At 48.3% G+C, this 13221-nt stretch overlaps 1 protein-coding gene across 1 annotated transcript in view; it reads left to right on the top strand.

Moving 5' to 3' along the window:
- The window catches only part of LATS2 (large tumor suppressor kinase 2), a 76219-nt gene that overhangs the window by 8326 nt on the left and 54672 nt on the right, over positions 1-13221 (top strand). The window contains exon 2 of the mRNA XM_019448002.2: positions 4126-4695. Coding sequence (XP_019303547.2) covers positions 4357-4695 — 339 coding nt within the window. The 5' untranslated portion in view covers positions 4126-4356. The remainder of the gene's footprint in view (positions 1-4125; positions 4696-13221) is intronic.

Raw genomic sequence — 13221 nt, forward strand, 5'->3', positions numbered from 1 at the left:
ATGAACCACCAAGGCTCTGCCCGCAGCTGCGCAAAGTACTTGATAGGGCGGTGGGAGCAGTGTCGTAGAGCGGGCCGCGGACTCAGCGCCTCAGATCTGGGGCCGGGGCCGTGGGGGCTCAGCAGCCTTAAGGCAGCCGCACAGTTTGCCGCAGCTCCAGACCGGGACCGACCCACACGTCCTGTGGTGGCAGAGTGGATGGCCAGGATGTTCACACAATGGAACACGACACGGCAGTGAAAAAGGGGCCCTCTTGCTGCATACCGGGTATGTGAATAGCCAAACGGTGTTGGCCCAGATAAGCTGGACAAAGAGTACGGAGCGTGGAATGCCGCGGACATGAAGTTCAAACACTGGCCAGGCTGATCCTTGGTGCTGGAAGTCGTGACCGCGGTTCCCCTTGAAGCGTGGGTCTGTGGGAGGCTGGGGGCTTCTGGAGTTGTCGTGACAACACTCCTTGATCTGGATGCTACGCATCAGGGTGTGTTCTCTGTGAACGTTCGTCGATCTTACGAGTTGTTTAGCTTAAGAAGTGATGTCAAACTTTACCCCCGCCCCAAACAAAGCCTTACTTCTTCCCCAGCTTTCAGCAGCTTTCCGTTTTTTTTCTTAGTTTTATCATTTTGGGAGAGAGTGGGGGAGGGGCAGAGAGAGAGAATCTCAAGCAGGCTCTACGGTATCAGCACAGAGCCTGACGTGGGGCTCCGTCCCACAAACCACGAGGTCATGACCTGAAGCCAAGAGCCGGATGCTTCACTGACTGAGCCACCTGGGAGCCCCAGCTTCCCATTTTGAAAGTAAATTCCAGAGGTGGCTCTTAAGCCTCAGGACCAGCCAGGGCCTCCCTCACCTGCGTCTGGCTCCCCTTCCCTCTGCCGGTGTGGCTGGGCAGAGAGGGCGCCTTGGTTTGGCTTTCTCACGGCTCCTTTTTCCTCAGTCTGGACCATCTCTTGCGGCCCTCGCCCTTCTTAGCTGAGTGCAAAACACCTTGTACCTTCTCCTCACTCTGCTGATATCGCCTGAAGGTAAAATGAGGCTTATTACAGACCGCTGCTCCCTAAGACATGCCAGGTGGGAGGGATACGAGCTCTCCATTCACTCACCTAACTGCTCTCTTTCGTGGACAGTCACGAGCTACGTAAATGTCCCACCTGCTGGTGGCTCTGTTGATGTCTTCAAGCCCTGACACCTGGCCAAGGTGTAGCTAGCTCCGAGCCCTCTTCTCCTCCCTCCCTGGGGTTGCTGCCTCTCACCCAGGCTTTCTTCGTCTACCTGGTGTGTGTGGTTGTCCCTTCCAGTTAGATTCCAGACTCAGTTCTTTAAAAGGGCACTTCTGGCCATGTCCCTCCCGAGCTCAACCACAGACAACGGCTCGCCACCATCTGCAAGGAGTGCAGACAACGCGTCCACGGAGGTCCTTCAGATGGAGCCCTGTGCACCTCCAGGGTCTCAAGCCTCCATCACCCTCCAGGAAAAGCCTCCACCCAGACGTGAATGTGAGGGCGGGGCCTGCACACTTCCTGTCCCTCTGCTCCTTTGCAAATGCTGTTCCCTCTGGCTGGAGTTCCATTCCTCCCTACACTCAGGTCCAGTTGTCTCTGCTTCAGAGCTTTTTCTGGCTTTCTCCTTTCTTCACCCATTTCTTAGATGGTTTCTTTTTTTTCTCCTTTGGGCATCTCTTGTCCTTTGAAGCTGTTTATTTGGCTCCCTCACCCTCACCTTGCCGAGGTGGAGTTTTGTTCTTGTTTGTCCCAGCAGTGCCTGAGAGTTCGTAGGCTTTGGATGAATGTTTGCCAGGTGGGCAAGTGGGCGGATGGCACAGAGATGAGTCGGTGGCAGAGGAAGCTTGAGTACATTTTGACTGCGAAGAAACCCTCCCTGATTATGTGTTGTGAGAAGATAGTATGATTTACGTCTTCTGTATTTTAGTTTTCAAAGAAAGGGTAAGAAGACCCTAGAGATGGGAAACAAAGTGATCTGTGTAAATTCCCACAGGAAAAGAGCTAAGTCTCCTGCCTGTCCTCAGACATATCGAATCACTCGGGACCCTCCATACGTGCTTGGCAGCTCCCTGAGAACCTCTCTATTTTTGCTGGAACGGGAACCCCTGGTTTTAGAAAGTTAGGTATTTCAAAACAGATGCTTAGACCACGAAGTCACTGAAAATGAGTGTGGTTACAGTATGCCCCATTTTACACCAATTAAGCAGAGCTCTGGGTTTCTGGCTCCCTGCCAACACTGTGGTCCAGGCCCCGGGGAAATCTCAGCAGCTCTTGGATCTAATTGTTCCCTGTCTGCAGAGTCTTACAACAGTCGTGTCAGGGACTGCTGTGTGAAACGTTGTGTATCAGAACATGAATTCCATGTTGGAAAATGTGTTGAGTCTGGTTCTTACTTCGTAAATAGACTCTTCCCTCAGTTTCATTGAGAAAGTGATAGAACTTTTCAGACCTTCCACCTTCCCACCTGTAAGAAAAGAATAGTAATTTTGATGTCGTTTCTTCAGGTTTACGGCCATGTGTGGTTATGAGGTAGATCTACGTAAGTAAATTCACATAGAACTCTCAGAGCCCAGCACCTAGTAGATACCGGATAAGTACTGGCCATCAGTTTTTCTTCGACGTGCAAGTGTCTGGGAAGCAGACTTCCATTTTGCAGTTCTAAAATTCCTCGCTGAAACAAAAAGTTCACATCCCGCCGCTCCTTTCCCTTTAAAGGGTGCTCTTTTTCGAGTCAGTTTTTCTTTGCTGATTAAAATGCAAAATGCTTATCCTTTACAGTTTGCTCCCCGAGTCCTATGGGCTAAAAGGAGTGGAACGAGTGAGGGCAAAACAGGAAGGAAAGGGAGCGGACCCGCCGGAACTTGGGGTGTGAGCCCAGCGGCCGCGCGGGCCTTCGCTTTTGCCACCGTGGGCACCCGCGCTCGGGTGGCGAGAGCTGACGACATAAGCCGTACTTACACGAGTGGCAGCCGGCGCGGTTCCCCCAAGACCGGCTGTGCCGCCAGGGCTCCGGGGCCAGACGCATGCGCGCTCTTTCTCGGCGCCCCCCACCGCCCTCTTGCCAGGCTTCGTGCTGTGCCTCGCGCGGGGAGTCAGAGGACTCGCTCAAGGTCACCCAGCCGGCAAGTGGCTTGGGCTAGATCCTGCTTCCGGGGGAGCAGGCCGCCAAGGGCAGCATCTTGTTTTCTGAATGCAACAACAACGGAGTCAATTAGGCCTGGGGGAGGTCTCGTTCACTACCGGAAATGGCTTTGGGGTCTCTGGCTCTGCGCGTGGGGGCCGCTTCTGTGCTCAGGTGATCCACACGGATCACCTTTACTGGTACAGCCGCTTGTACGGTCGCAGTGCGCTCTGAGAACGGAATCACCCTCGTGATTTTACCAGCCCCCGTCCGCGTAAGGATCAGTGTCTCCAAGAAACGTATTTTTATTTTGGCATTTAGGTCAGAATGCTGATAAGAAGGTGACCGTTTTATAAAAAAAACCCAGGGAGTTGTTACCTTCAAAGTCTCATAACACATTGTGTTAGAACTTCTTTCACTTGCGATATAGGACACTTTTAATGTGACAAGTTTGTGGCGTCCTTCAGGAAGTCCGGGAGGGCTTTACACGGCAAGCTTTGCAAAGACATGGAAGGACCACAGGTTCAGGTCGGGGGAAGGGTTAGTAAAGCCACAGAGATGAGAGACAAAGGTGTGTGCTACGAACTGAGTGGTTATTAGGAACAAGCCAGAAATCCCAGACCTCACGTGGCAGGTTTAACCCTAAATACTCAAGCTGCAGGTTTCAAAGTGAAATTCTGTTATAATGAAGTATTTCGAGTGAACGATCCGTTAATACTACTTACTGTTCTTACTCTGAGGTGAATATTTGTAAGTAATATGAGCTTGTGGAGATTTACTTTATTACAGATTACATGTTACAGGAAACATCTTGGGACAGCCCTAGAGGTCATGGGCGTGGACTAGAGCTGAACACTATTTTTATCATTTCTGAGAGGTGATGTGCTCTTTCTTAATCCTTTCAAGTGGAATATTTTCAAGATCATTGCCCGTTTCTGAAAAGTATTGTCAACAGTATGTGAAGACCATCAATGAGTATGTTCTTTCCATTTTCTTTTTCAGATAGTGATGATCTTCGGAATGAAGTCTCTGGAAAATTTTAGGTTCTCCATAGGAACTACAAATATTGAAGGAAAGAAAATTTTCAAAAGGAAATTGTTTTGAAAGTATGTTTACAACTAACTGATACTGTTGACAGTTTTTTTTTCTTTTTTCTTCTTCTTCTTTTTTTTTTTTTTATAACAAAACACTTTAAGAAGATTGTATTTATGGTAAAAGGAAACTGGACTAACAATGAGGCCAAAGACTTTTCCTGCCACGACTTATTCTGGAAACAGCCGCCAGCGACTGCAGGAGATCCGAGAGGGCTTAAAGCAGCCGTCCAAGTCTTCCGCTCAGGGCCTGCCGGTGGGACCAAACAGTGACGCTCCCCTGGCCGCCAAAGTCCTGGGGGGCAAGGATGCTGCCCGGCAGCAGCAGACGAGAGCCACCCCGAAGTTCGGACCTTACCAGAAAGCCCTGAGAGAAATCAGATACTCCCTGTTGCCTTTTGCTAATGAATCGGGCACTTCCGCAGCTGCAGAAGTAAACCGGCAGATGCTGCAGGAATTGGTGAACGCGGGATGCGACCAGGTGGGTGCACCCGAGGCTCCCGTGGGGGCAGTCACAGTAAGCCCGCCGTCGGAGCACAGTGGAGGCAGCCGAAGGTCCTGCGGTTGCCCCTCCAAGGCCCCGACTTAGCTACTAAGAAAAGTGTCTCCGGGTCAGAATCCAAGGCCCTTCCGGGGTGCCATTGTATTGTTTTCCACCTTCTCTCCAGAAGGGTCTCTTGGCTGCTTTTGCTTTGCAGGCAGGATCCAGACACTTGTGAACTCGACCGCAATGGTACCACGTGCATTCTCGGTTCTGTCCGTGTAAAGTGGTGAAGGGCTTTCACACTTGCCCTTTCTTTGGGGTTTATTTGGGCTTATTCTGAACGGTCATGGGGAAGACACTGGCTTCCCTTGTTTTTGGTCTGTGCATTTTTTTACTTAGTGAAGGGGAAGGTTGATTAACATGAATTGGCTCTTCTTAGACTCTGTTTTCTCCTGGTGTGTGTACTGGTAGAGGAGATGTGGCTATGTTAGGGAAGTGAGCAGGCTTGAGAGGTCATCAGACTGGTGGCAACACGTGTGGTCTGACTGTTCGGTTGCTTAAGAATAAGAGACACCTTAATAAGGAAGGAGGTGGTACCGATAACATATAAGCACACAACCGACAGCTATGCATTTATGATCCTGTCGTGATTGGTATAGCTACGTAAAACCCAGGTTGAGGGGCAGGACCATGTAAAATGGAACTAGTGTCCGGCCAGGTAAAAATGTCTTTAGTAAAATGGAACTGGTAAAAATGTAATTGCCTTCTAAAGGGACGTCTGAAGGCTAATGCTTTGTTACCATCTGTCGTCTTAAGAGTCACAGTTGCATGAAAATGGAAATAAGCTAGGCATTTTTGCTGCCTTGGAAAATTAGTAGGATTTCATGCTCAAAGCCTATCAAGATGGCTTGAGCACTTTTAGTTTCTTAGAAATAACCTAATTACCTACTCCTGGCCTCACAGTCACAGGAAAAGGCTAACAATGCCCTCTTATTTCCAAAAGCAATCTCAGCCTTCTGGTTGCAGGTGATTACCATAGAACTGAGCTAGAGAATTTACATTTTTCAGATGATATGTTTGTGAAACTAATCGTGCTATTTTGCAGGGCACTTCCTTGACACTTTGGGATATACTGGGATTAACTTGTGTAAAGCAAGCATTGTTGAGTTGAAAGTTGCTTTTATAAAGCACAGGATCATGAATAATGTGGTGCCGAGTGTTTTAGCAGTGGAAGCTGACAGCAGAGGCATGACCTTTCTCATTGTGAAAATATGAAGTTAAACACGCTGCCAAGTGCTATCCCCTGACAAACAGAACTTGATGGTTTTGAAAGTAGGAAGCAGCAGTCCTGGGGAAATACCAGTAAGATCGCAGAGACTTCTGAAACCCAACAGCAAAGCCTAAAATCTTCTGTAAATCGCTTGCAAACAAAGGAGGTAATCAGAGCAGGGTGTTCTTTGCAGTTGTGTTTCAGCTGTGGTAAAAAGAAACAAGTGAAGCAAATAATCCAAAATACAGGTGGGATCTCATTATGGCAGAATCCATTAGTGATAATTACAGTGCAAGAAATAATGGAGCCGGTGCTGTATCCAAGACAGTAAAATACAAATATAGTAAAATTAAGGATCGTGACACCAGTGAAGTTCCCATCAACATTTAAGTTATGTTAATTGCTGGCAGAAAGGACTCCATTTGCCGTATTTAATGCTCCTGAAATAATTCAATCACTTTAGTGTGTAGTGTTACTTTGTAAAGTGAAACAGTTCTGCCTTCACCCTCACAGTCCACTTTGGACCGTTTTTGGTCTGTATACAGGATGCATTTTGCTTTTAGAGAATTCCGGTCAGAAAGTCCTGACGGGAACCCAAGTAGCATGTGTGGAAGGGACCAACAGTAGCTCTAGAGTTCGGTCTCCCATAGCTCAGATGATCAGATCCGGTGTAATAGGCACAGGGACTTCTAGTGTTGCAGCTGTCCTTTTTCCTTTGTCTCCTACTATATTGCCTTTTAATGTAGGTTCGGTTATGTTCTCTTGTATTTTGAGTTTAAGTGTCATTTTTAGTCCTAATATTAATCAGAATGGCAGTAAACTCCAGGTTTTCCCGAGGTCTTACACACTTTTATATGCACCATTTTATCCATCGTATATGCATGCGCACACATTTTTCCCCATTTTACTCGACCTGAGACTAACTGGAAATATTTGCCCGAATGTTTATAAGGGAGTGTTTTCTTTTAGGCTTTTCGTAATAAAACAAAATTTACATAAGAGAAGTACATGATTCTTAAGTGTACAGCTGGGTGAATTTCACCCAGTGAATTACACCCATGTAACTAGCATGTACTGGGTATATATTTTAAAAAATTATTTTTTTAATTTAAGTTATCTCTGCACCCAGTGTGGGGCTCAAACTCACGATCCCAAGAGCAAGAGTCGCATGCCAGCCAGGCGCTCCTGGGTATGTTTTTAATTGAAATATCTTTAAATAGAAATTTCTAGAAAAAGACTAAGTATTTTCTGTGTAATGATATAGTGTATATGTCAAATGATAGTGTCTAAAATATTTCACACATACATGACTAAAGGCTTAGGAAAATTTCTATACAAAAAAAAAGGCCAATAGATTAATATTCCTTATGCAAGGAGCTGTTCTTTTTTTCGTTTTCTTTTTTTTTTTTTAGAGAACACGAGCAGGGGAGGGGGGAGCAAGAGAGAATCTCAAGCAGGCTTCACGCTCAGCACAGAATCCGACGAGGAACTTGATCTCAGGACCCTGGGATTATGACCTGAGCTGAAATTAAGAGTGGATGCTCAATTGACTAAGCCACCCTGGCGCCCCTGTTCTTTAACTATAGATTTAAGGGGTGCCAGGGTGGCTCAGTTCATTAAGCGTCGGCCTCTTGATTCTAGCTCAGGTGATGATCCCAGGGTCTTGGGACTGAGCCTCTCTCCCTCTCCCTCTCCCTCTGCCCCTCCCCTGCTTGCACACAAATGCTCTCTTTCTCTCTCTCTCGAAACAAATCAATTTAGATTTAAGGAATTGTAAAGATAAGTTTTTTGGTTATGAGTGTCATGTTTTGTATCATTGGATACTTTTAATATTGGCATTGGTAATTAAATTTAGCGTTTACTTTATCTTATAAAATTTAGTTTCAGTTTTTCTTGTACTCTTAATGGTTTCAAGTGATGATATGTATTTTTTTAATATGAAATTTATTGTCAAATTGGTTTCCATACAACACCCAGTGCTCATCCCAACAGGTGCCCTCCTCAATGCCCGTCACCCACTTTCCCCTCTCCCCCACCGTCCATCAACCCTCAGTTTGCTCTTAGTTTTTAAGAGTCTCTTATGTTTTGGCTCCCTCCCTCTGTAACCTTTTTTTCTTCCTCCTTCCCCTCCCCCATGGTCTTCTGTTAAGTTTCTCAGGATCCACATAAGAGTGAAAACATATGGTATCTGTCTTTCTCTGTATGAGTTATTTCACTTAGCATCACACTCTCCAGTTCCATCCACGTTGCTACAAAAGGCCATATTTCATTCTTTCTCATTGCTGCATAGTATTCCCTTGCGTATATAAACCACAATTTCTTTATCTATTCATCAGTTGATGGACATTGAGGCTCTTTCCATGATTTGGCTATTGTTGAGAGTGCTGCTATAAACATTGGGGTATGGGTGCACCTATGCATCAGCACTCCTGTGTCCCTTGGGTAAATTCCTAGCAGTGTTATTGCTGGGTTGTAAAGTAGATCTATTTTTAATTTTTTGAGGACCCTCCACACTGTTTTCCAGAGCGGCTGCACCAGTTTGCATTCCCACCAGCAGTGCAAGAGGGTTCCCGTTTCTCCACATCCTCTCCAGCATCTATAGTCTCCTGATTTGTTCATTTTAGCCACTCTGAGTGGCCTGAGGTGATATCTCAGTGTGGTTTTGATTTGTATTTCCCTGATGAGGAGCGACATTGAGCATCTTCTCATGTGCCTGTTGGCTATCTGGATGGCTTCTTTAGAGAAGTGTCTATTCATGTTTTCTGCCCCTGTCTTCACTGGATTATTTGTTTTTCGGGTGTGGAGTTTGGTGAGCTCTTTATAGATTTTGGATACTAGCCCTTTGTCTGATATGTCATTTGCAAATATCTTTTCCCATCCCGTTGGTTGCCTTTTAGTTTTGTTGATTGTTTCCTTTGCGGTGCAGAAGCTTTTTATCTTCATGAGGTCCCAGTAGTTCATTTTTGTCAAGTGATGATATTACCAGGTTTTTCCCTCTTTCTCTCCCTGACAGATTTTAATTAATTATTTATTTTTTAATGTTTATTTATTTTGAGAGGGGGGAGGGACCGAGAGAGAGGGAAAGAGAGGGTCCCAAGCAGGCTCTGTGCTGTCAGCACAGAGGCTGACACAGGGCTTGTTCCCACGACCGTGGGATCGCGACCTGAGCCAAAATCAAGAGTCGGACACTTAACTGTGTGAGCCATCCAGGTGTCCCTCCTGACAAATTTTTAAAAACCACTGATTTGATTTTGCAGTGACGTGAATACGCGTGACACGTCTGCTTCTCAGAAGCATGTGATTTGTGTGTTCTTACTGAATTGCGGCGGGTAGGCAGGTGGAAGCGTCTGACGGGGCAGGCTCGCCACACTCCAGGCTTCTCGGGGCGCACGGATGGACGGATGGCATGGGGGCCTCGCGGTGGCAAGGTTCCTGTTCAGTAGTAGCCTGCGCTCCGTGGAACAGCGAAGCATGGTATCACCTTGTGTCGTCCAGAGGAAGACTTCGATGAGAATTTTCTCTCAGAAGCGAGTACCAGGAGACATTTTTTGCTTCTCTGGAGCATTTAGCACGTGCACTTTCTGTGGGGACCGCCCCATATCCTGACCTTCAGGCACCTCCCTTGTTGATCCCCTGTGAGGGTTGCCAAGTCTGGCAGCTTCCAAGACTCTTTTAGGGCCCTGGCTTTTTATCGCTATATTCTTCTAGGCCTGAATTTCTGTGTTAGCATCAGTTTCCTAATCCTGACTTAATCCAGTTTTTCCTCACTTTATTGCGAATGTTTAAGTGACTTAAATCTTTATTGGAATGAAGGTACGAAGAAATGTAAACAAACACATTGATTGATTACACCAAATTTGGCCTAAGAAAAAAGCCCACGGTCAGGCTGTATATTCAGAGGCAGGTTTCCTGAGAATAATGATCACAGCGCCAAATAAATCTGAGGTGATCTGGTTAATAGGAAAGGGGGGGGGGGAGTGAATTTCTTTGCATTCTCAAGCCAAAAAGTGTAGAAAAGTCCGGTTTCTCAACCCATTCCACAAGTTCTTCCGGGACCCTGGTCCTTTTGCCACAAGAGTGGCGCTGCACAGGGGCGAGGCCTGGGGCGCCTGGGGGCCTCAGGGACGAAGGGCAGACACTGGTGTGGACCCCTACCTCCTGGCCAAGTACTGCTCCAAGCACTTGCACAGCTAACCTCGCTGAAACTACACAGCAAACATTCGAGATGCATTCCCGTGGACCCCAGTACTGCCCAGGACACTGTGGTACGTGATTGGAGGTCTCTCCTCTGCCCCCCTCCCCTCCGCCCCCAGCTCCTACTGACCTTGTATCTTCGGTAAGGGTTGTTAGACGTGCTTATGACACACACTGGAGAGGACAGACTTCAGTGTTCCCTTAGTGTGGTCATGCAGAGCTCTGGCTTTAACTTGCGTGTTGCTGGCCATTTTCTGTGTTGGCTCCTGTGCGCCCGGTCCTGGTGGGCGTTTCTGCTCCGTGACTTGGCCCTCTCCTTTCCCTCGTGTCCTCTTGCTCTCTGGGGCTGGCGGCACTTGCTCAGCCCTTCCTGTCCCCAGGACCCCTCGCCCACCGGCCACAGGCCCCATCCGATCCTCTCCAGGGACGCCCCGCCCACTGTACGCACCGGCCCCGGATCCCTGGTCCCCGGATCCCTGGCCTGGCCGCCGCCGCCCGCACCTTCTGCTTGGCGTGTTCCGGGGGCCTTTCCAGCTTTTCTGTTGGCTGCTGACACCGGCTTCCACCTTCCCCTGCCCGGATCCGGGCACCTGGCGGTACGGTTCAGCTCAGAGCCCTCCTGCAGCGGCTTGAGTCTTCCTCCTGGGCTCCAGCTGGTCCTACTCGGACCTCCATAGTTACGCGGGGGCTCGATGCCTACCGTTGTGCGGCCAGGTGGTCACGCTGTCGTTGCACTTGGCCTCTGGGGGCCGCGTCCGCCGGGCGTCCCGGGGCCGTGCGCGCGGGGCGAGTTTGCGCACGCGCCGTGGGTGCAGCCGGGCCGCTTTGCCGAGGCGGTTCCCCCTGGGCCGGCCGCGCAGAGCCCTCGCCGACTCGGGACTCGTCGGGGCTGGAAGAGGACAAACACCACCCGGCCTCGTAGCGTGTTTCGCTCGGACGGGAGGCGTCCTCCGGAAAGCGCCAGACGTTGACCTAGAGAAGTGTTAACCCCGAAGTGCTGTTCTTTATCCTGGTGACAAGCCCTGCCTCGAGATCATTTCTCTGCAATACAGGGGTTTTGCTAATGAAAGAAGGAGTTTAGATAACATGCACATTTCCTCCTTGTCCCTTCCTCTGGGAAGGGAACCACTTTTCAGGGTTACCAGCACCCACCCGGTACTGCCCAGAAAGGTCAATAAGAGGAGAAGGAAAAAAGAAACACTTAAGTTTAGGAATGCCAGTAATGTGACAGGAAATTGTATTACAATGGCTTTTGGGTGTAGCAGTTCCTTGCTTTCCCCCTCTTTTTTTTTTTTTTTTTTTGCCTTTGCCTCTCAAATTAAATGTGGCCTTGCGAAAGATAAACTATATTTTATTAAAGTCGGCTATTTAAAATTCATTTGACAAGACACAAGCACATCATACCCTTGTTTTATACCCTCCCCCCCAACACACCACACAGGCCTCCCCCTAGTTTTGAAAGTAGTATGTGTTCGTTGTGGAAGCTTGAAAAATACAGAAGAGTGTAAGAAGAAAAGAAAAATTGCTTGTAGTTCTGACAGCTCAGATATGATCACTCTGAACATTTTGGTATAAAAGTGACCAAGTTTTTTTCCGACTAAAGGAATTTAAGGAAAGGAGGGACGTGCCAGGTGGGAAAAACAGTATTTGCAGGATGATCCCACTTCTTCCTTTACAAAAAGCATACGGGTATAATCTGTCTCTTCTCACCCTCCTTACCCATCGTCGCGGCCAGTCAGTTCCCTGCCAGACTGTGCCCTGCGTGTGCACACACCCCCGCCCCGTCCCCCCACCTGCCAAGCCTCCGCCTTTGCCTGATGGTACTGCGGTACCTCCCGGCCCCTCCTCATCTGTTCCCTGCACAGAACCCTCCCCGTAGTCATTCTGAAAAGGAAAAGATCCTGTCATTTCCTTCTCGAAACCTTTCCACTTCACTTGGGATGAATTCCTGACCCGCAGGCAGGGCCCATGTCACAGCCTCCGGTCACACCCCGTGTCCTGCATTTGGTGCTGTGGCCCCGGGGCTTCACTGCCTTCCCTCCCACTTCCCAGCACCGGCCCTGTCTGGCCTGAGAACTGCCTACTCCTTTTGAAGCCTTGCCTTGCTGTCACAGATTCAGAAAAGTAATTTCTGACCCCCCTAGTCTAAACCAGATCCCTCTGTTTTATTCTCTGTCATTCCAGCAATTTCCCTTCATAGCGTTTATCACAATTTGTTCCTGAGTGTTTCGTTGTGTATGTTGTGTAATATCCATTTGTCTCTTCAGAGTTAAGCCCCGTTAGGCAGTGGTTTTGTTCTGGTCTTCATTCTCCTGGACCTAAGACTGCAAACTCTCAAAAACATCTGCTGTTTAAACGGAGGGACGGATGATTTGTTATAAACGTTTCCATTTTCAACACCTGTATTGTATTCCACTGTCCAAATGGAAGTTTTATAGCTCATTGTAAATAAATGGTGTGCACGGGTAAACCGAAGCACGTTAAACATTTTGGAAGCTGACCCGAGCAAAGATGACTCCGGTTGGCGGCCGCAACTCCGAAGTGGCTACGAGTGCTCCACCGACAGGTGCTCAGGGAGAGACTTTCGTGGGGGAAGAGGCTTTCGTGGGGGAAGACGCAGAAGCAAAGCAAGAGGAGTATTTGCGTGGCCACACTTCAGCGGTTACCTTGTTCGGGAAAGCCCGGCCGGCTCTGGATGGTCAGTTGTCCTTAGGTTCCGATTCCCTCTCCTGGCGGCATCACGGGCACGGGTTTGCTTTGCTCCCATCGATGGAGGCACAGGAGCGCCTCGGTGTGATGGCTCCTCGTTCAGTTAAGGCTGTGATGAACAGCCTTTTGCATAAACCTCCATAGATATCCCTGACTGACTCAGAAAACATTTTAGAAACGGAAGGATTAGGACAAACGAGTACTCGGACAACTGGCAAATTCCGACGGTTTCTATTTTGCCAAGTTTCTTTTAAACATTTTTTAAACTGTCCTTCTGTTTCCAACCCTGCCAACAATGAGTTCTGCGACTCCTACAAAACGACACCTCTGTTTGTCAGGTTGGTGGTTTG

This window comes from Panthera pardus, unplaced genomic scaffold (genome assembly GCF_024362965.1).
Source record: "Panthera pardus isolate Hobbes unplaced genomic scaffold, ASM2436296v1 HiC_scaffold_1, whole genome shotgun sequence".
In the NCBI taxonomy this organism is placed as follows: Eukaryota; Metazoa; Chordata; class Mammalia; order Carnivora; family Felidae; genus Panthera; species Panthera pardus.